Source organism: Aedes albopictus, chromosome 2 (assembly GCF_035046485.1).
Source record: "Aedes albopictus strain Foshan chromosome 2, AalbF5, whole genome shotgun sequence".
NCBI lineage: Eukaryota > Metazoa > Arthropoda > Insecta > Diptera > Culicidae > Aedes > Aedes albopictus.
The window spans coordinates 263,470,877-263,492,283 of NC_085137.1; the positions used below are offsets into that span (position 1 = coordinate 263,470,877).

At 42.0% G+C, this 21,407-nt stretch overlaps 1 protein-coding gene across 3 annotated transcripts in view; it reads right to left on the reverse strand.

Annotated features, from left to right (window-relative positions):
• Positions 1 to 3,086: 3,086 nt before the first annotated feature.
• LOC109411553 (uncharacterized) overlaps positions 3,087 to 21,407 on the reverse strand; it is a 239,126-nt gene continuing 220,805 nt past the window's right edge. For all 3 annotated transcript variants that reach the window (XM_062851707.1, XM_062851708.1, XM_062851706.1), the window contains exons 13-14: positions 20,607 to 20,726; positions 3,087 to 4,170 (exon numbers count right to left, since the gene is read on the reverse strand). In XM_062851707.1, the coding sequence (XP_062707691.1) occupies positions 3,260 to 4,170; positions 20,607 to 20,726 (1,031 nt within the window). In that variant the 3' untranslated portion in view covers positions 3,087 to 3,259. The remainder of the gene's footprint in view (positions 4,171 to 20,606; positions 20,727 to 21,407) is intronic.

Below are 21,407 nucleotides of genomic sequence, written 5' to 3' on the forward strand. Positions count from 1 at the left end.
AGGTAGAAACCTAAAATTCTGCAAAATGTACATATTATCTCTAAGAGTGATGGAATTAGTGAGAAAATTCGATTAAAGTTGAAAAAAATGTTGTTTTATCTGAATCTGGCGGAAAACTACTAATTTTTGGTGTAGTAAATTTAACCCTGATTTGGGTAAAATCCAAAGCGAATTTTAAAGAGTATTCCAGTTCTAACATCAAATATTAAGTGGTTTCAGGTATTCCTATTACCAAAGTGTCAAAATAGTGTGCTACGGTTAGCGAAATTCCACAAACACTAGATTCGAACTTTTGCCCCAGTGGTGGGGCAAGAGTTCGAATAAAACACACACATACAAAAAGTGTTGTAACTCAAAATTGAAAAGACATTTGGCGTAACTTTGTTCAGCAAAATTTTAGCTCATGGATGGTAGAATCACCACACGGTATTTATTTATTTTTATCTGCTTCGATTTTTTGAAATAGGTTGAATTATCAACTAAGGTCGAACTTTTGCCCCACCTTACTCTATAACTTTTTGCAAAAAAAGATTTGGAAATCGTATTTTACACATAGTGGGGCAAAAGTTCGAATTGTGGGGCAAAAGTTCGAGTCATGTGGCAACTTTAGGTAGAAACCTAAAATTCTGCAAAATGTACATATTATCTCTAAGAGTGATGGAATTAGTGAGAAAATTCGATTAAAGTTGAAAAAAAATGTTGTTTTATCTGAATCTGGCGGAAAACTACTAATTTTTGGTGTAGTAAATTTAACCCTGATTTGGGTAAAATCCAAATCGAATTTTAAAGTGTATTCCAGTTCTAACATCAAATATTAAGTGGTTTCAGGTATTCCTATTACCAAAGTGTCAAAATAGTGTGCTACGGTTAGCGAAATTCCACAAACACTAGATTCGAACTTTTGCCCCAGTGGTGGGGCAAGAGTTCGAATAAAACACACACATACAAAAAGTGTTGTAACTCAAAATTGAAAAGACATTTGGCGTAACTTTGTTCAGCAAAATTTTAGCTCATGGATGGTAGAATCACCACACGGTATTTATTTATTTTTATCTGCTTCGATTTTTTGAAATAGGTTGAATTATCAACTAAGGTCGAACTTTTGCCCCACCTTACTCTATTACGCTACACTGTAGTGCTTGTAAACCCAGAGCCTGTGAGCCGAATTAGAAGCATGACAGTGCTGTTAAAAGGCTTGGCGTACATGACGTTTATATCAATCAGAGCTGATTTGAAGCAAAACAAAACTGAACCGTTGGAGAACAATGAAATATCATCGGAATTTTTGTACGATAGATTGGGTGTTGGATGATTACCGTCATCTCGCCACTATAAACATCAAATTCATGTACAGCTGCTTCCTCGATCATCTATTACGAATGCATCAGATATTTACCTGTGCAGCTGTTATCGGTTTGCCCGAGCTTTTACCTACAGATGAATACCAAAAGTAGTCAACGAGCCGCATTTTGATTCCTCCTGTTATGAAACCTCGTCAACCTTCTAAACTTCCTTAGCTGCATATCCCGCAGAACCACCATCCATAAAACCATTTCCCCGACCATTTCATACATTTCGTATGTGGCCACTTTGTGCCCGATTCCACATCCGACCATCGGATCATTCTAAACATTTCGGTTCGGAATATCAATGCTGTCCCAACTTGTTGCCTCCTTTTCCTCAAATACGGTGCTGAGCTAACCGATCCCACGCTGCATCAATGGAGCAGATGGAAAACGTGATGTAATAAACTTGAAAATAGCAAACTCGAAGATTATCAGTTCGAATCTGGATCAGCAGGCCGTAAAAATCGAAGAAAAAATAGACTTCGATGGAAACGCATCCGGAGCAAAACATAAAGAAGATAAATATTTTTTTCCTTTTTCTCAACCCACTTTTGACAGCTCTTTCACCAGAGACTCGGTACGCAGATTGAAGCTGGCCGTATATCAGCCGAATATTTCGCCAAAAGTGGCTTTTTAGCAGATCAATTATAGGATGTAGTTCTGAAAAGCTCTGTTGGCCTTGTTCTTCATATGAATATAGAACCAGTTTGGTGCCATTTTTTACGGCTTAGTGGTTACTTGGGTAGATAAATATTCAAGACACCATTAACATCATCCTGTTTTGGCATTTTCGGCGCCCCTCTGAGTCTGGCGCCCTTGGCGGGGGCCAACCTGGCCAACCGCACGCTACGGCTCTGATCATATTTCCAAACAAACTAACGAAGGAAATCTGGAGCTCGGTTTGAATAGGTCGTAAGTAACATAATTGAGTAGATTTAGTTTGTCAAACTGCAGGGTTTTTTTTCTCATCTGTAGAGCCTTTTAACCACTGCGTCCATTATTTAGGAATATTGTGGTATGACCCATATTTAATTTGGTGCTAGTCAAATATCCTGCCACAATTGAGTTGTGATGGACAATGGTTGATGTAACTCCTGATCTCAATTAGGCACAACTCGTTTTATAAAGTTTATTACCCTGTTGGCATTACTTCTCCAAATTTCCAAGGGCACTAGAAACCCTTAAAAACTGCAGGGTTGGTCATTATCCAAACTCAAATGCCTCTTCACCGGCAAGGGGCGTGCACCGTGTGCACACTACTTCGCATGCCGGTTTTTATTTCAAATTGTAAAGACTTTTCACGATTTCAAAAATTTGTATGAAAAACACGAATGCATATAAACCGTTTTCAAAAACGGCAATATTCACGAAAATAATTGTCTTACGGAGAAAAATACATAACAAGGGGGGGGGGGGGGGGGGGTGGGGGGCGAAAATAATCTATTGCTAAATTGTTCACCAAACACGTGTTTCTGTTGTGTACATAAATGTCAAAGCATTTTCAACATTGTAATTTCCACTTGGCTTGGTGAGTAAAATCAAGAAATTAACATCTGGAAAAAGGAAAGAATAAGATGTGAGTTCAATATGAATTCATCTTCTATATAATTTATATGAATATATATGATTATAAAGTCTACGAAAGACTGAGTCAATGAAAACATCTAAATACAATGTGTATTTTAAACACAATTGTTAAACCTGTGGAATGATTTCGGATTAAAAATAGATGAGACAATGCACTGTGTTTCATTTCTATTCACAAATATTCAGTTTAATTGGTGAATTCTTACGATAGGTACCAAAAAAACTACAATTATGTACACTTATTAGTCGATTATTGTAGTACATTAACGCTGCTTGCGTAGAAATCGTATTATTGAAATTTTCGGAAGAACGATCTGCTTTGTACATTATACAGATATTTCCTGTATTTGAACACGTTTTTTGGCAGTTCCATGAATGACGGAACCAGTTTGCTGCCGAAGAATACCTCCTTGAAATCCTGCAGAACGGTTGATTTGTGACGTTTCCATCATCATAGAGCTATATTCTAGATCCACTTCGTTGACAGTGGTGCCTATTTCTTGTGTTTCCGGTAGACACGTTTGCTCAGATTGGGTACATTGGTCGCCTGTGATTGTTGAAGCATTTTGCCGCATAGGGTGATACGTACTGACTGTAAGTGAAGATGAATCTGACATCGATGATGGTTGCGATGAATACGCCTGTGGAACCGCTGCCAGATTTTCGAGTGATATTTTTTTATAAGTTTCTGGGGTCACTGAGCAACGTATACTGCCAGTTGTAGATCCTCTTGGAGAAGTGTAGGGATATTCTTTTAATGGAAGCTCTGAACTACAAACGTCAACGATTATACATTTTTTCTTTGAATCCGGACCTTGTTCATAGCAATTGTATTCATTTAGTGAGGCTACACCAGATACACTTTGAAGTTTCAAGTTCGATTTAGAACCAATGGAATCATTTTCTGAATTTCTCATAACGTTCTGTTGCTCAAATCGGCTTTCTGCGGTAGAAATTCCCTCGTGTAAGGAATCCTCTGACAATGAGTTATCCTTTTGTTTATTGAGGTTTGCATGTTTTTCTCTCTGGTAGTAAATTGCAGAGAAAATGATTACATTTAGCAGAAGTAGAAAACATCCCACACCAATGGTGATGTTAAATGCTGTCGAGTAGTTCTGGTACTGTGAGTTGGCCAATTGATTGATTAGTTCTTTGCTATTATCCGCTGTCCCCATCTGGTTGCGCTGCGGATACGTTGCTGCTATTGGCGGCATTACAGTCATATTTGGTGGGCATTCTGTTTTTATATAAATAAATAAAAATTGATTAGTAAAGAATTATTTGAGTTGAGGTGTAGAAGAGACCATGTAAAATCCCAAGTAACACACATGTTATATAAAAGTTACGACAGCGCAAGTTTTGGTTGTATAGAAGTTTATTTTACGTTATTTCAACACAATGTTAGAATTACGTAAAATAAACTTCTATACAACCAAAACTTGCGCTGTCGTAACTCTATTATAACACGTGTGTTGCTTGGGATGTTTAGGCATAAATTAAAAAAATGTAATCTCGTTAGCAATTAAACTATTTAATGACACAGAAAAAACAGACGTAGCAGTTCGAAACAATTTCAACAAAAACATCACGAAAACGTAACCGCCCAATGCTAAACGCACTGCGTGTTTGGCTGAGCCATCACTAGGTGCCGGTAGTGAGCAAACATCAAACAGGAGCAAAAACGATGCCAACACTGCGAGTGATCAATAAGGCAATCCATGAGACAGATGCGATCAGCTGATTTATTTTGTTTATCATGTACTTTTGACATCCGATGATCGGGGTGACAGATGAACACAAAGGAATTTGTTAAGCACCGACGACACTTGACGAAACTTTGTTAAGTTGTACTCACACTGTGTTTACATTTTTGACTGTCACCCCCTTCGCGAAAAGTCGTCAGATTTGCCTTGCCCGCTGAAAGTTCACTCGGGCAGCGAATTTTGACACCACAGCGGGGTCGACTCTCAACAACTTCTACCCAGCTGAAAATTTGTTCAATTTATTGCACCTAGTTTTCGCGATGAAGTTGCAAAAATATGGGCTAGGCTCAGTGTACCAGTTATGGCTATAGTACCTCAAATTCGCCATAGTTGATTTTCACCCTTTAAAGATACAAATCAACAAGAAAAAAATCGTGAACAACAGATCACGATCACAAATGATGATTGCAATCATTCAAACTTCACAATTTGCTCAAATTATGGTAGAAATAAATCATTTTCCTTAACTTTTCGGCCTCCTTGCACCCTATTTCGCCATAGTGTACCAGTTATGGCAACTCCCATAAGGAATGCATGTAAATAGTGCGAAGTGGAACCCAAATTAACAAATGTGTCCATAACTGGTACAGGGTTCCTATCATTGGCACACGCCGTAATAAATACTAAAAGTAGTTTTGGCTCCGTTTCTATATTTTTCCTGTAAAGTATGAAAACTAATCAATCATTTGACTTATTGTTTACATTCGTTGGTCTTCTTCTTATTTTTGTAGAAATGTTTTTTCTTAGGTGGTGCGATAACTGGTACAGGCACCCTAGTACATTAACAATATGCATATGCATCACTTTAAATGAATATTCATGTAAGAAATCAGAGAAAAATATTATCAGCGCATTTTGGTGATGCATATCTAAGTAGAAGTTGTTGAGAGTCGACCCCGCTGTGCTGTCAAAAAATTTCAAGCTCAGTGAACTCAATGTTCATCGCGGTCCGAGAATTTTGACAATACAGCGGGGTCGCTTCCAATCAGAAGTGAGAGATTTCCAATCAGAATTGAACAATTCTGATTAGGAACGACCCCGCTGTAGTGTCAAAATTCTCGGACCGCGATGAATTCAGTTCATCGGTGCACTCGTCTATTAGCCTGTGTATGCTGGCAAAATTCCTTTGTTCTTTGACTTTTACTGCGAGCCCTGTTTTGGTGCTGTCCTGCTCACTCTCACAGAAATTTTGAACACAGTGCTCGCAGTAAAAGTCAAAATCTCACAGCATGCAGAGGCTAATAGACGAGTGCACCGATGAACATTGAGTTCACCGAGCCTGAAAATTTTTGACAGCACAGCGGGGTCGACTCTCAACAACTGCTACTCAGAGATGCATCACCAAAATGCGCTGTTAATTATGTCTCCTCTGCTATTGCAGTGCACTCACCCAACTACAAAGTTAAAGTTCTCAGCAAGCCCTTCGTAGGGCCTACTGACATATGGATCTTATCCCCCAAGGACGCGGTTGGCTTAATAAAGCTAGTCTCGCCGGAATGGGGGAATCACATACTGTAACTCAGGATCTCTATTCACCAAAAATAGATGGTCTTGAGTTCAGCCGATACTAAGATATCTCAATGACAAACATGTTACTTAGATAATTTGCGTACCTCACAGCAAAATGGTATATCACAATAGTTCTAAAATCTGGACGCAGTGATCTTCAACCGATAAACGAGAGAAAAAATATGTAAAGTAAATGTTTTAAAAGATTAAGTAGTTCGAGTGGTGAATGAAGCTTGTAAGTATATGGTGAGACTTGATACATATCCCTTTTGTGACGAATCAGCACAATTGTGCAGTTGAGCGGTAACAGTTTTGCATATTTTTTCATCTGTTTAGACTTCTTTTTATGTGTCGTAAACTGTTTCAATAATTCAGCCATTACTTATACAGGGGGTGGCCCTAGGGGTGGCCAAAATGTTTGGGATAGGCAACTTTTTTTTTCTCCTACAAAAAAGTTCAACTTTTCATATAGTGCATCGAAAATTCTCAAATTTTGACTGTTTATTAACCTACTATATCAGTGGTACAATTTTGAGCTCGATTGGATAATCTTTCGCAGAGTTTTAACTGACCTGGTACGAATGCAAGAAGCATTGAGATTTACTTTAGTTTGGTGCAAAAATGAAGGGTTGAATATCAATCCCTCAAAAACAACGATTGTACCCTTCACTAGGAGACGAAAAATCTCTATATCGGAACTGAAGCTAGGAGATGTCGAATTATCTTTATCTCTAGATGTCAAATTTTTAGAAGTTGTACTAGATAGTAAACTCTGCTGGCATAAACATGTGGAAAAACAGTTAGAAAAAGCTAGAAATGCTTTCTGGGGCTGTAAAAGAACTTTTGGGAGGAAATGGGGCTTGAAGCCGAAGATGATACTTTGGATTTATATGGCCATTGTGAAACCCATTATTACTTATGCTTCTATTATTTGGTGGGAAAAGACCAAACAAGTTACAACTCAAACAAAATTAAACAAGCTACAAAGGCTTGCAACAGCTTCACTAACTGGGGCAATGCATAGCACCCCATCAAAAGCTTTGGATGCAATGCTAAATCTTCTGCCATTGCATGATTGTATCCAAATAACAGCTGCTAAAAGTGGTCTAAGTATGAGAAGGTCCTTAAATCTCAATGATTATAATCTTAGAGGGCATATGAGCATACTAAAGACTTACGAAATCGACCCAGTATATTAAGTCAATGAAGATTACATGATAAAGCGTAACTTTTTTGGTGTTGCTGATGTGACTCGTCAGGATTGGGAAACAGGGGAGCCAGATTTTCGATCTGGTTCAACTGTTTTTTACACTGACGGCTCAAAACAAGACAATTTGGTTGGGGCTGGTATTTTTGGTTCTGGTTTCAACGTTCCATTGCCACTGGGAAGGTGGCCTACTGTCTTCCAGGCTGAAGTCTATGCTATTTTGGAATGTGCCGACATATGTCTCAAAAGGCGCTATAGAAATGCTAATATTTGTATATGTTCGGATAGCAAAGCAGCATTGAATGCTTTGAAGTCCAAAGTGTATACCTCGAAACTAGTCTTGGAATGCTCGAAGCCAGTGCCTAAAAAATTCAGCCCAATGATGTTCAATCAGAGCGAAAACGAACACAAACAAACGAATACAGTCTACCACTAACATGACGCCGAGAATGAACATGACAAAGAGAAAGCAAGACAATGAGAGCAACGCCTCGTAGTGTAATCAACTGTAGCTGAAGTTCTGTTTTGATCTTCAGCCCGAGCTCGGTGAATGTGAATATGAATTTTTTAATTTGGAAATGACTTTTTGTGATTTTAGGGTTTTTAAGGCACGCAAATGTCGATATTTTGCCCCAATTATATTTATTATGCTTGCTTTAGGTGAATGGTATCCACCAGCAGCACTTTTTGCTTTTAAAACGTCTTAAACCAAAAAAATATCAATTGAAGATGAATATGCTGACTTTGAATATCAGTGGGTGGTTGAAATTCAGCAGACAGCGAAATAATGAATTTTTCATCGCTTGAACTTCAGAGAGTGGCACACGGGTTGTCGAGACGATAATCAAAACAAAAACAAATCTACGACGCAGGAGCCCCTGGGCGTCGGTAAGGATGACTGTAATTTGACAAATTAAGACACTGCTCGAAGCTACTGCAGCAATTGTCCTGTCGCAATAAGGTTAATCTGTATTGGGTTCCTGGGCATCGCGGAATAGAAGGAAATGAAAAAGCTGATCAGTTGGCAAAACAAGGGCCATCCACTCAATTCATAGGACCGGAGCCATTTTTTGGATTGGCTCCAAATGCCTTAAAAATGAAATTCAAGATTTTAGAAGAATTTAAAATTAAGCGTAACTGGATGAACATAACGCGGTACCTGATTGGGACAAACGCCATTTGCTGTGAGGATAGTCACTCCTGATAGTGTCGGTTCTTTTCAGTACGGCAATAAAAAAAAATGAAGAGGATGACGCCACAATAGATCAAATCAATGGTCGCAGTGGCATTATGTCCCCAACAAGGAAAAAAAAACTGACCTGGTAAAACACTATTTTTGAGACTATCAATTTTTGAACTGTCATATCTCGTAGACCAGTGAACCGAATTGAGTGAAATTTTGAGCGATTATCAACAATATAATAATGCTTGAAAATTCATCTGAACATAGATACTTTTTAAACGTTGAAAAAAGTTATGATGGTTTGACATTTTCACCCATTTAGAGGAAAATGAGTCAAATTTACTATACTGCACAAACATTACTAAATATGTTCTTCATTTAATCCAAATAGGCTCTAATATATCTTTTTATAGATATCTTTTGAACAGAAGTAGAAAATCTTTGGATATCAAAAAAAAAAAAAAAAAAAAAAATATGACACACGCTATGTCCAAAGGGAAGTATTATGAAAAGTGAATGTACCTCAATTTTTTTCGCTAGAACCGTATTTTTGGACCTGGACGTGTGACATTGATGTAAAAAAATGCTTTTTTTCGACAAAGTTCCAAAAAGTGTCAATCCATCATTACCTTTTTTCAACGCTTTAAAAGTACCCATGTTTTAAATGATTTTTAAGCATTAATATATTGTGGATAAAAGTTCAAATTTTCATTCAATTCGGTTCACTGGTCTCCGAGATATGACAGCTCAAAAATTAGTAGCCTAAAAAATAGTGTTTTATCAGAACGGTTATAACTTCGCGAAAGATTAACCAATCGAGCACAAATTTATAGCAATGATGCACATAATAGGTTGAGAAACAGTCAAAATTTGAGAATATTTGATGCACTCTATGAAAAGTTACAGCATGTTGAACTTTTTTGTGAGAGGAAATGAGGAAAAATAATTAATGTTCTATTGGGAAATCCAAGATTTCTAGAAAGCCAAAGTTGAGCCATTTGTATGGAGATTTCACTTTTTTTAGCTCCGTCCCGAAAGGGATATTTGTAGGGACGTGCTCCACATCCCCATAGCGTGTTGCATCAGCCTGATGACGTTCCCGTCTACCTTGTACAACTACAGTACCTTTTTTTTTCCATTTTTTTTCCATAGGGGGATAAATCTGCTCATCAGACACCCTAACACACTACCCTATGTGGGGTTGAGGCCGTCTTCTACAATGCCGGTAGAAGCCAGGACTACTCTCTCCTCGACCCACTAAAACACATTCCTCTGGTCGCCAAACTCTACGTCTCTCCGGAACCACCAAGAAGGTATTGCTTCAGAGAGGGGCTAGTGCATATCGCACCCTCAAGGTTAGCTGCCGTAGCCTAGCAGCAACGAACATCGATGACTCGCTCTGGAGAGTCCATCACGGTAGCCTGCTGGCGCTTAGCCAGTTTCCCGAGTGGTCCTCGCCACTCCCTTTGTCCTCGGAAGGCGGGCAGGGTCAACCCCGCCCGCGCCCTACTGCTGAGCGGACATCAAGAACTGATGCCCACATGCAACCCGATCTGACCTGCCCGCAAAGGAAGGGTATTACTACCCTTCAGGCCCTATCAGATGCATCCGTAGGTTGCAGACAGCAGGGTCTCACCTACCCCGACCCTTGCCGGAGACCCCTTTCCAACCGCGGGCTCAGATCCAACCCAGTAGACTGACGCCACGACAGCACCGCTACCGGGACTTCCTCTCCGCGGCCACTTAATCGCTGTAAGGGTCGATCTCGACCGCAGGGCACCGGTGTGACCTACGAAGCCGACTTCGAACCCCTGGACCACCTCTTGTACTGCATCTGGACTAGCCATTCTCCGAGTCCACGCGCCACCTCCTCTGTAGCTCCCAGACGATATGGGTGATAGCCGTTGAAATGGCATTCCAGCTAATCTCATCCCTACACATTCTCTGGACCAAGTTGTCCGGAGTTGTGTCCTCCCCGCATGTGGCAAGCATGCGGTCACGCATTGTGCGAAAACGCGGGCACACGAACAAAACGTGTTCCACCGTTTCCTCTAAACCATTGCACACTGGGCATTCGGGAGAATCCGCATGCCCGAAATGGTGTAGATACTGTCGGAAGCAACCATGACCTGTAAGGACCTGTGTCAGGTGGAATGTAACTTCCCCATGGCGCCTATTGATCCAACTATCTACCCTCGGTATCAACCTATGGGTCCACCTTCCTTTGGTGGAACTGTCCCACGCGCGCTGCCATTTGACCATAGAGGCCATCCTGACAGTCTTGCGTATGCCTCTTGTGCCGCGCATTTCGAAGCACTCCATGTCCTCACTGATAAGAATGCTGATAGGCACCATACCAGTAATGACACAGAGAGCGTCGTGTGACACGGTACGGTACGCGCTTGCAACCCTCAGACACATAAGCCTGTAAGTACTTTCCAGCTTCCGTCGGTAGCATTCAGTGCTTAGCGCGGTACCCCACGCCGGGCCGCCATACCTAAGTATGGACGTAGCAACACTAGCCAGAAGCTTGCGCTTACTGGCGTACACCGCTGAGCTATTGGACATCATCCGGGACAGTGCCCCGATAGCTGTGGAGGCTCTTTTACAGGCATAATCGACGTGGCTACCGAAGGTAAGCTTGTCGTCGATCATCACGCCCAAGTGCTTGACAGAGCGCTTCGACAGGATAGTGCACTCTCCAACACTGATCTCCGTCTGCTGCGCCGACTGCATGTTGTTAACAACCGTCACCTCTGTCTTGTGGTGAGCCAGCTCCAGTTTTCTGGACTGCATCCACGCCTCCACAACCTTGATCGAGTGGTCGGTAGTCAACTTCACCTCCTCGATCGTTTCACCGTAGACTTCGAGCGTAATATCGTCGGCAAATCCGACAATCACCACTCCCACTGGGTACTCCAACCTCAACACCTCGTCGTACATGACATTCCATAACACCGGACCCAGGATGGAACCTTGCGGGACTCCTGAGGTTATGTGAAAGCACTTCCGACCCACCTCCGTGTCGTATACTAGTACGCGATTCTGAAAGTAGCTTCCGAGAATCTTGTACAAGTACTCCGGTATCCCCAGACGCAAGAGCGCATCGGCAATAGCAGCCCAACTGGCGCTATTAAATGCATTACTTACATCCAGAGTCACTACCCCGCAGAAGCGAATTCCCCTCCTCTTAGGCTCGAGTGCTTTCTCGGCGGTTTTTGTAACCGACAAGATAGCGTCTACGGTGGACCTCCCCTTCCGGAAGCCATACTGGTTGCTCGAAAGACCATTTACGCCCTCAGTAAACCGCAACATTCTATTGAGGATGATCTTTTCGAGCACCTTCCCCGCCGTGTCAATCAAGCATATTGGTCTATATGCCGACGGGTCTCCGGGTGGTTTCCCCGCCTTTGGCAATAGTACCAGGCTCTGCCTCTTCCAAGCTTCTGGGAAAACTCCCTCGTCCAGGCATTTCTGCATAGCAGACCTGAACATCTCGGGAGCCTCTGCAATAGCTACTTTTAAGGCCAGGTTCGGAACTCCGTCCGGACCTGGGGCCTTACCTACGCTAAGGGACTTAGCTATCCCCGCAAGTTCCACATCGGTGACCCTCTCCTCATCGCCAGCCCCAGTCCCCGGCTGTCCTACGAAAGGAGGTCAAGGACTAGGATCATGACGCGGAAAAAGTCCTCCAATGATCCCCTCCAACATCTCTGGAGATTGCTCTGTAGGAGTCATCACACCTCTCGTCTTGGCCATAACGATCCTGTAGGCGTCACCCCACGGGTTCGTATTGGCACTCTGACAGAGACCCTCAAAGCAGGCCTTTTTGCTTGCACTTATCTCGGTCTTGAGCGCGGCTTTTGCAGCGGCGAACACCACCCGCCGTTCGTTTCGCTCGTCCTCTGATCGTGCTCGCTGCATCCGCCGCCTAGCCCGTAGGCAGGCGCGGCGCAGGTCCGCAATCGCGTCGGTAAGCCGGTGGCCTCCCATTTCTAGGGTGGACTCACCTAGGCATGGTCGCATCACACGCACGTGAGAGCACCGCTACCAGCTCGTCGCCGTCTAAACCGAGTAAGTTTCGCTCACGGCGGAGCGCTTCCCTAAATACCTCTTCGTCGAAGTATGATGTCTTCCACCTACGAGGGCTTGGCCTTGGCCTAGCCGCCTCTTCTTCTATCCGCTGTCTGCTGTTGTTGTAGTCGATACTGTAGCGAACCGCCAGGTGGTCGCTGTGAGTGTAGCCATCATCTACTGCAGTACCTTAAGAAGGTACGAGTGCGGTACTGAGTCGTACGCCTTCTTGTAGTCGATGTACGCCATGCTCAGGTTCCTCTGCTTTTCGGTAGCTTGACCCGACCGCGTCTATGATGACCTGGTCTTTGCAGCCTTGCGTGTTTTTGCGACAACCTTTTTGTTCCTCGGTCATCACGTTGTTGGCATCGCAGTGTTCTTGTATCCTCCTCGCTACTACCGACGACAGCACTTTGTACAGACTTGAAAGGCACGTTATTGGTCTGTACTTTGCTGGGTCAGCTGTGTTTTGGTCCTTCGGTAGAAAATTAGTGATACCGCTGGTAATGAACTCTGGTAGATGCGTGGGGTCTTCTAGCACCATGTTGAAGCATTCTGCCATCCGCCCGTGAATCGTCGCGAGTTTTTATACCAAAAATTGTGCACGAAATCGGGTCCTGGAGCAGCCCAATTTCTGGTATACCGAGTAGTCTCACGTATATCCTGGGCGGTTACTATGACCGCGGTCATGTCTCCAACTTCATTACACAGTCGCTCTTCTTCTGCTAACCACATCCCATGTGCTGAACAGGGTTCTCCCATAGAACTGTGTGACGTCACCAATCTCCGGAAGCCCCTGTTCATAATCAGGCTTGTCATTTCGGATGCAGTTGTAGAACTCCCTTTCGTTAATGTTGAACATTCGGTTTTTTCTTTCCGCTTCGAACATTCTCCATAACGCCGCAATCGTTTCGCAAGAGCACTCAACCGCTGTACATGGGTGTCGAGGATCTCCGTAATATTAACTTCTGTGAGATCTCGGAGTTCTGCGGGCTTCACAATTTCAGCAACATAACGAACTAGCCTCGTTTATCGATTCCCCTGCTTGTACTGTGTTAATCGACCAATCTTGGTCCGCAATATAGCGATTCGGTTCTCCAAACGTCGCATCCATGCGGGTTTTTGTGGGCTGGGGCGTGTGCGACCTCCACGTTCTCCTTGCGGGCGCGTTCGTAATCCCAGCATCTTGGCAACAGCCACCGCAGCTGAATACACCGTAAACTGCAGATCCTCGAGGTTCTGTATGGCCTCCAAGTACTGTGGCAAATATCCTGGTTTAGGATGCTTACTGCACTTGTTAACCGATAGGAATTCCGCGGCTTTGGTATTCAGTGCCGAAACATGGGGTCTTTCCCACGGAACTGCGTGACTGCTATGGCCATGTGGAGCGATAGTTCGTCTCGTAAAAGCAGCTGTTCGGGCTCGTTTGGAAGTTGACCATCAATGTTAACTTCTTTTCCCGATCAGCCTAGATAGCTGTGTAGTGTCGGTAGCGGTTGTCTCAATTGGCTAAGAATAACACTACGGACCGCCTGATCCAGTGGTAAGAGTCCACTAAACAGATGACCCCTAATTCATGGAGTTATGCTTACCGTGCCAAGGAATGAAAGGTTAGGGGGGTCTAATAAAAACCTAACCACAAACGGAGCCTGTGGAGAACTGGGGCGTTGTTGCGTGAGAATGCGACTTGGGAACCCCTGAACAGTGTCGAAGTTGCATGTGTACATTTATTGTTTTTCTTTGTGTTTCTCTATTTCGCTTTGTCAACCACGTCACAAAGCAGAATTTGTGAAATCAAGAGGCAGAGCGGGCGCATCGGAATCAAACAATTCCTATGTGGAGAAACACCGAATTGTAAGTGTTGTGATGTCTTATATATGTATTTATAATGCATAATAAAATGTTTAAAAGCTTTGCAGCATGCGGCAAAAACAACTGTGCGTTTCATTTGCCCTGCTGAAAGGTCGGTGCGAAAATCTGTTCTCAACAGGCGTCTTCCACATTATTACGCCCTTACTGCGCTAACCGGAGCAATGGTGCAGTGGACATGGCGTCTCTCCGAGATAATCAGCTGCCCTTCTTAAGTCTCAAATTTGAGGCTAAATAAGGGCGGGATTATTTAAATGTTGTAAATTAGCTTACACTAGTACCTATATGGGTTCGCTCAATGCGTTTTCGCCATTGGCGTTTTTTCAATTGACACCGCACCGATTTGGTTTGTCGTTGATGTTTCCTTTTTGTGCTGTGATTATGAAGAGTGTTATCCTGTCTTGTTTGGGTAGTGGCTACGGCTAGGAAACCTCAGATCAATTTTCAGCGTAAAAAGCGTGCGTGGCCCAAGTGGCTCTACTTCAAAAAGTTCATTTTCGTAGGATAACTTCTGTAAAGGCTACCTTGTGAGCCCAGTTTTGCTTCTTTCATTATAAATGAAGTGTCGATCCTCGAGCATGCTATATATTAGAATAACGTTAACAGTATGTTTCAACCTATCCTTATGGATGCCTTCAAGCAAGCTCTTGTATTCAGCATCTTTTCGCTGATATTTGGCAGTATTGCTACGATGATTAAATCATCTGAAGTAGCTCAAATATTAATTTGAGATGCTTCAGTTTGATGGATTACTTAGGTAGTACAGTTACTTAACATACAATTGCACGTTATCTAACTCTGCATGAGCAGAAATTGCCATGAGTTGACTGATTGGCATGTGTCAGATGAGGAGTCTCTATTTGACCTTCTTTGCACTTTTGAGTGCTCCTTCGCAAACTTTGCGTATTCAAGCGTCCCTGTTCAACAAACTGGGGAACCTGTACTAAGTGGTTGCGACCACATTTTATGGATAACTTGCTTCCATTGTTACTCCAAGAGAGTTTCATTGTGGTTTTGTTACTACAACGCCCTCCATTGTGGTATACCATAATTATTGCTTTCAAAGAAGCTTGTCCTCTTTGGTCTGTGCGGATCGCAAGCGGTATTCATGAATGGAACTCTGAACTGTTCAAGTTCAAAATATCTTCGGATAAATCATTATTTCGTATAGTTACGAATCTTTGGCTTCCGCCCAAGATTTGTAGCTATATAATCGACTAAAAAGCTCTGCTTACTTCAAATTTCCAGGAGCAAATGGGGTTTTGTCCTATTTTTCTCCAGAAGGGATTTGAGTATTTCAAACATGTTTTGAATTCTTGTAATTTTCTATTGTGTATTTTCATGGCGTGAAATTACTCCATAGTTTTATCCCGAAAGGGTGAGTGCGTTGTATGAAGAAGGAATGAGTTCCAGATTTATCTGGTTACCTCGTTTTTTTTTCTGAAATGCTTGAAACGCATTGTCGATTATCACATCTGTGATGTTCATCTGGCTTACATGCCTATTCACGTGAACTCACATGCCTTCCAATTTGGGATGTCCACAGTGTCTCTTTTACACAAAATTGTATACGTTTTCAAGAAAGTACTCGCTCAAACGTAGTTTTTGCTTGGGTGACTTCTTGAATATTGAGGATGCTTTCGATGACGTGCCTTTCAATGTCATATTGAAAGCCGCATGACGTCAGAAGCTACCTCCAATGATTGATTGATTGATTTGTCTTTATTTAAGAGACTTTCAGCCCTTGGCTGGTTCGTCTCTCCTCCAATGAGCTATAGGCTCTCTTTACGCTTATGCGTTTTACAGTGTTCTTTTCAGGGTACCGTAATCCGGGGTAACATTGATCAGAATTTTCTATCTTTCTTGAATAATTCTCTTGTTAAAGCAAACGTTACATGTTTTATATTTTTAAAACAAGTACTGGCCCTCTGATTATGTGTTAAGCTACTCGAAAAAGTATTGTAAAACTTTAAAACATGTTTAAATAAGTTTTTTAATCTAATTTTTGATTGTGTTGATTTGGGGTAACATTGATCATGTCAGTGATCAATGTTCATTTATGTTGAAAATACCCTTACTTACTAAATTCGGGGTCGCTGATTTCGAATATGTTGTCCAAATTCTTACAAATTATATACTTTTTAAGTTATGTTAGGATTAAAATACTCCAAACCACGAATAACGCCTAAAGGTAGGCAATGGCTTGAGGAATTGACAGCCGACTTTAAATAAATCGTATATTTTACTGAAAAATAGAATTTTCATAAAAGTTTCGTTTATTAAATCCAACTCTAGGATATCATATTGAAGTAATACAGTGATTTCGAACCTCATATTGTATCTAGTATTCACGCCAAGCATGAATGTTTGGCAATGTATCTCATTGCGCTACGAAACACAGTTATGGAAAAATCGATTTAATTGAATGTTTATGAAATTCAATTTTCATAAATTGCATGTCATTTAATAGCTAAATGATAGCAGATTACGATATACCATTCCATAGCAGAAACTGATTCAATGTAAAATGCTTGTTTGAACATTTCATGAGGTGGGTCAAGCCGATCAATGTTACCCCGCTGATCAATGATACCCCGGATTACGGTACTGATTAAACCCATTGTGGTATGGGCTATGAGCTCTCGTTGCGCTTATGCGTTCATTCCCTCTTCTAGGGTAACCCTTCCTATTTCATCACCTTTCCCTTTCCTAATCCCCATCCCTTGTCCTATTCTCCCTCAGGTAAATTATGAAATAGGCTTATATGTGTGGCGATGGCACAAATGTCCCAAATGGAGGATAACGTGCCTCTGGAGTCGGCCTTCTGATACCTGGATCTTTCCCACGGAACTGCGTGACTGCTGTGGCCATGTGAAGCGCTAGTTCGTCTCGTAGTTGCTGTCGTTGAATGTCCGCTGCTGGTCCTGGAGCGGTGGGTGCAGTCGAATCACGACTTTCACTCGCGTTCGATGCATCCAGCCCATCAGAACTCCTTCTCGACGTATCGCTCGATCTTGTCCTCTCCTCTCCCAATTCCCTCTGCGCTTCCAGCTTGATGCACTCCACTTCTGCAGCTGTGAGCATGTTATGAGCCTTAATTGCTCGCTGTCGTGTGTACAGCTTGTTCAAGTCAAACTGGTTCGCAAAGCGAGGGAATCTCTCGTTGAACATTTCCAGCATCCCTGATCTGCCGGACATGTCCATCTCCATCCTCGTGCAGACAAAATAGCAGCGAATCACGTACATATTCATCTCCCTCGTCCACATGATCCGCTGCCGTCGGCCGCCTGCTAACGTGAGTGACTGACGTCGATCAGCCACAGCAACATTGACAGGTGCAGCATGGCCTTGGTGATTGCTATTCCTGCCGTTTCTGCTCTGCGTTCGTGGTACGGGCTGTGCCCGTTGACTGGAAGGCCACTCTTGCACCACCTCCTCTTCCAGCCACTGGCCGCTCGCTCTGTCCCCCGTTCCAGGACCAGCTCCAGTAGGGGCTCCCTCCTCGGGCGATCGCATTCTTCTATTTCGTCTAGCTCGTGTCTCCATTATGGGTGTGCTCCCTTGGCGCCACTTCTGTGCACGGGCCTGCTGTACCCAACAGCACAACATTTGATAAATAAGAGCGATCACGTAATCCAAGTACTTTAAGACTTCTTGTGAAGAAGTCACATACGAAAACGCTTTTGTGCGTTTTTTTTTCGGAACAAGGAGGGCCAATACCAATCAACTCAGCTCGACGAACTGAGCAAATGTCTATGTGTTGGTTTTTTCGATTCGAGCTCTCTTAGCACGAAATGGAAACTACTGCATTATAGTAGAAAGCTATTGAATTTGATTTATATTGGGCATTTGTTTTGAAGAGTGTCTACAAGTACTACAATTTCGGGTTTTGAGAGATTTTTGACAAAGTGTATCATAACAAATGTCTAAGCCGTCTATTTTGTTTTGGGTTCTCTTAGCACCAAATGAAAGCTACGACATGCTAGTGAAGCGCTGTTGAATTTTATTTCTGTTGGACGTTTGGCTACCGAGATATCTTTCGAAGAGTTTTTGGGAGTGATACAACTTAACTTTTCAACAGATGTTTGACAAAATACATCCTAATGATGATGATTAACCTGGGCTTGTTAGGGGAATATATGTAAGTAAAAAGAAAATCGTGTCAAGTACTGACGAGTGAAGTACAAGACACTGATGACGACCTAACAGTTGAGATCGAAATACATATCTGTCAAAGGATGCAAATTCTTAGTGGAATTCAAAAGAACAGTACTTAACACGATTTTCTTTTTACATATCCTAATGAATGTCTAAGCCGTCTGACCACCGACTTGGGTTCTCTTGGTACCAAATAAAAGCCAAAACATCCATGTAGAACGTTTGATCATTAGGTTATCGAGAAATCTTTCAAGGAGTATGATTTATACAGAAAGTTTTATGAGAGTGGGGTGAGTGTGAGAACTACTGAGACAAATTCATTTAGGGGAAATGCTAATGTAATAACCTATGCCTTAACACCTATGTGCCTTAGCCTCATTTTGCAACCAATTTCAAAACTTAAAAAATCTGATTCTCAGCCGTTTCTCAACGGAAGTTAATGAAACTTTGACAGTTGATCACAAAATCCTTCTAGTTTGTGTAACCGGTATCATGGTTCCGGATTTTTCCGTTGTTCCGGATTTATGGCCGGGGGTACTGGGGTAACCTCCTATCAGATAGAGGTGCAACCTATAATTTGCCTTCGAAACCTAGCTTGCGACATATCAAACTTCATGATTTTGCAAAACAAGAGTATTGGGCCATGTTTCTAGAGATTTCGGATACACTGGGAACTTCTCCGGATGTTCCGAATCCTGGTGCCCCCAGGGAAGTGGCCACTTACTGACCGGTTCTGAAACCTAGCTTGCGATATATCAAACTTCATGATTTTGCAAATCAAGAGCATTGGGCCATGTTTATAGAGATTTTGGATGTACTGGCCACTTCTCCGGATGTTCAGGAAACCTGGTGCCCCCAGGGAAGTGGCCACTTTAACTGAGCGGTTCTGAAACCTAGCTTGCGACACATCTAACTTTATGATTTTGCAAAACAAGAGTATTGGACCATGTTTCCAGAAATTTCGGATATACTGGCCACTTCACAGCAAACATACGACCTATTCAAATCGAACGCCTGAAATATGTAATGATATTGCGCATTGCGCGGTTATAAGTGCGACGATGAAGTGCGGAATCTCAAATAAAAGTGCGATTTTGCGTTAGATTGTTCTGGTGTCTTCACCGCACTTATTCATTAGCACTTTGTCGCAGTCCAGTTAGCAATGCAATAAACTATACCAAGGTGTATTGAAGGAGCCTGCCAGCTGTCGTTTGTTTTTCCATACGGCGGATTGTATAATCTGACATATTAGATTACGTCATTAATGCTTGCCTTGATCATTATTACTGACCCGCATGCACTTAATAGTGTAAAGTGTCATTGATAAAAAAAAAATCCTGTCAGCACTAGATATGGATGATACGGTTCGGTAGGTGCTTAGTGATTTCTTCAACATTTATGACAACTTTGAATGATTTGCGCATCGTCAACTAGGGGCTGTCCATAAACCACGTGGTCATGTCATTTTTTTGGGACTTCTCAACCCCACCCTCCCCCCCCCCACCCCCGCGTGGTCATCAGTCCATACAAATTTTTTTTTCGTCCATACAAAATGGTCATAGGCCGAACCCCCCCCCCCCCCTCATGACCACGTGGTTTATGGACAGCCCCCTAAGCTGATGATTTCTACGATACCTTCAAGTGAAATGCAGTATTCTTTAGTACAACTGTTAAACGTGTTAAAAAACTCAAAAAACATCCACATACCTATCTCTGAGTAAAAAAAAAACCTATTGATTGTTAAACCTTACTTAAATTTCCCAATTATGCTATATTTTTAACATATGTGAATCATATAAGTACTGTTGAATGAGGTAGTTTGAACTTGTTCGGAACTTCTGCTATTATCCATTTGTTAACATGCAGCAACTTCGAGCAAGTTCAACCTGCCTCACACGAATATTACTTACCTGTTGGTATGGTTTGTGCGAATGGCACAGCGTTTGTTTCAGTCTTATGTGGCTTGGTAGTGGTTTTCGCAATTGTGATAAGCCTAGGTAGTGTAATATTTCGTGGTTCTTTCAACCTTCCTGCAATCAGAAAAAAAAAACAAAAATGATGGGAACATTTAAACTAAAAATTTGATAGCTAGTCTTAAGCTGTTAGTACACGGTGTCGAATATTTGTCCAAAAAGAAACCAATGCTCAAACATCTTGTTTGACTCGATCGAATTTTCATTAGTGTCAAACTGATGTTGTTTCTTGAGTTCTTTCCTTGTCAAATATTCGACTCTGTGTACTTCAGGCCTTATATGACGAAGAGAACTACAAGTTAAATTTGGATCTGGCCATGCATTTCGGTTTTTGTGTACTTTTAAAACAATCATTTTGTATTTAATATTGAGTATTATGTTGTAACATGTTGTGAATGCATATGGTTTGGTTTATTGATGTGTCCTTTTTTGCGTTCAGTTTATTCCTGCGTGGGATGGTCTTAAAGTTTCTACTCCCTGATGGGGTGGAGACGCGCGAGAAGATTATTTTATTAGATATGTTTTCGTATAGAAAAGTGGACAATTGTGCGCGAAAGTTAGTGTTTATTAATCCATTGTCAAATTACATCACCAACCATTGGTGACTCCAAGATTGATAATGTACTCTAAACTACTAACAAAAATTCCTTCCTGAGACAAACGTGGAGAGGCAGCGATTCGCGGTCTTTATAACAACGTTTGTCTCACTAACATTCCCTCCCATCCTCGATGAGCGCA